The 2,118-nt window shown below is 39.7% G+C and overlaps 1 protein-coding gene across 1 annotated transcript; it reads right to left on the bottom strand.

Annotated features, from left to right (window-relative positions):
* Positions 1–620: 620 nt before the first annotated feature.
* LOC101397209 (beta-defensin 103A-like) lies at positions 621–1,366 on the bottom strand. The gene is made up of 2 exons (XM_004440574.3): positions 1,218–1,366; positions 621–824 (listed from the first exon to the last, which is right to left on the bottom strand). Exons 1-2 carry the CDS (start codon positions 1,273–1,275, stop codon positions 679–681), a joined length of 204 nt encoding a protein of 67 aa, XP_004440631.1. The 5' UTR covers positions 1,276–1,366; the 3' UTR covers positions 621–678.
* Between the last annotated feature and the right edge of the window lie 752 nt (positions 1,367–2,118).

Genomic DNA, 2,118 nt, shown 5'->3' on the forward strand with positions numbered 1-2,118 from the left:
GAATTGCTTCCATATTCCAATTCCGGTTGACATTTTTTTATTTTGATATTTGTAGGTATTGCTCCACTTTATTCTAGCTCATATAGATTCTGATGAAAAGTTTACTGTATTTCCTCTTTTTATTCCTCTGTATTTAATGTGTCTTTTCTCTCAGGTTGCATTTAAGATATTCTCTCCATCACTGGTTAAAATAATTTGATTATGATGTGCTCAGTGTGGTTTTCTTTATGTGTATTCTGCTTGAATTGCTTTGAGTACTAAAGCTGTGGGTTAATAGTCTCATGAAATTTGGAAAATAACAGGCTGTTCTTTCCTCAATTATATAGCAAAGGGATTATTTCAGGAAGAACAAGAATTCCAATTTCACTGAGTATAAAATTTATACCAGAGGGATAAAATCTGAAAACCCTTGGAAAATCAGTTTAGGTCCCTTGTAGATTACTCTAAAGGTTATACTTTATTTGAATTAAAGGCTAGTCTTTGACATTTTCTAAGTTACCTATTGGGTAACAACTAGCACAATAACCAGAATAAGGGGGAAAAAAAAAAGAACAACAACAACAAAAAAAAACAAGCTTCTAAGTTTTCAGAAAAAAATATTTAATTTGATTTTGCTTCTATAAATTTCAATGAGTCCTTTTTGCACTTTCCAACATTCTCATCATGTTTCTGGATTTTTTATTTCTTTTTTCGGCAGCATTTTCGGCCTCCCCGAGAACAGTGGCCTATCTGTTCCTCCTTTGGAAGGCAGCCAAACACAGCACACCGGCCGTTTCTTATTTTGCAGTAATACCTTTGTAATGCATTGATGATTCCTCCATTTCCTGCAAGAAAGAAACAGAACACACAGGGAAGTTTTAGAGACCACTAAGCTAATACAATGGAAGTCTGTGCTTCTGTTTTCAGATTATGTCAATCTTTCCTTTTGGTATTAAAGGTTTACATCACTTTCTTCATGTCTCCTTAACAGATATAACAGCCTTCCCATGAAAAGGTGGCTTCTGTGGGCTGTTTAGTCTCTTCAGAGTGGATCAGGAAAGATTGGGAAACCTGCTTTAAGGTCCTTGATAATCTTTGTCAGAAAAAAAAAAAAATGTTGTCTCTTTCCCATAGGACAAATCTACTTGGTCTAAAGTTCCCTGAAGAATGGAGAGGGACTGACTTTGAATTGTAATTTCTCAATTCTTTGTACCTTCTCATATCCCCACCCATCTTACCTGGAACAGGCAACAAGAACACAAAGAGCAATGCAAAGAGAAGGTAATGGATCCTCATGACTGACAGTCTTCGCAGCACGCTGAGACTGGATGGAGAGATGTGCTTGTTCAGTTTATAAAGGTTCCAGCCATGAGTAGAAGTAGGCAATGGCTGCAATTCCTGTAATATGACAATATGACGTGTTTCCTGATGCTTCATACCAATGTCTCTTACCACACAAACCACGCCCACTCACCTAGGATTTAGTGACAAACTTAATGAGTGAAGCAAAGTTTGATATGAGCATATGGTTATCCTGATGCCCTCTAGGCTCCAGGAGCTTGTCCAGGTCTGGATCAGATTTGGTTGTAGACATAGATAGGAAAGATCTGCCTCCTTTTGGAAGCAGTTCTAGGGCATGGAGCTTGGAGCTGGCTTGCTCCCACTGTGGTACTTCTAAGCTTTCTGCCTTCCTTCTAAAGTCCTGGAAAAACCTGAGACCCGCCTGAGAACCACATCAGTCCAGCCTTGGACATATTCAGAACCTAGATGTGAACTGGGGCTGGGTCACACCCTGAGCCTGCACACATATCCCCGAAATTGAGATAAAACAGTGCTGTCTTTTAGGTGGCAAGAAAAGGGAGGTAGAATGGGTTACGTTGCAGAGCACCTGACCCCATGTCCCTTGGCCATGATGGGTGCTATAACTCTGGTGAAACTTCATCATAAAGTGCCGTCATCATGAAAACTACCAAATTCATGAGTCAAGAAGGTGTCTCATTTTCCTTCATCAGAGGAAGAAAATGCTGGGATGATCTATTTGATTGACAGGCATGTCTTCCTTGTGGATGACACTCCCCATGCAAATGAGTGGCTTCAGAAGATACATTTAGGACCTCTGGTCACTCATGGCTCATGAGC

Source organism: Ceratotherium simum, chromosome 28 (genome assembly GCF_057802395.1).
Source record: "Ceratotherium simum simum isolate JZ-2026a chromosome 28, ASM5780239v1, whole genome shotgun sequence".
NCBI lineage: Eukaryota > Metazoa > Chordata > Mammalia > Perissodactyla > Rhinocerotidae > Ceratotherium > Ceratotherium simum.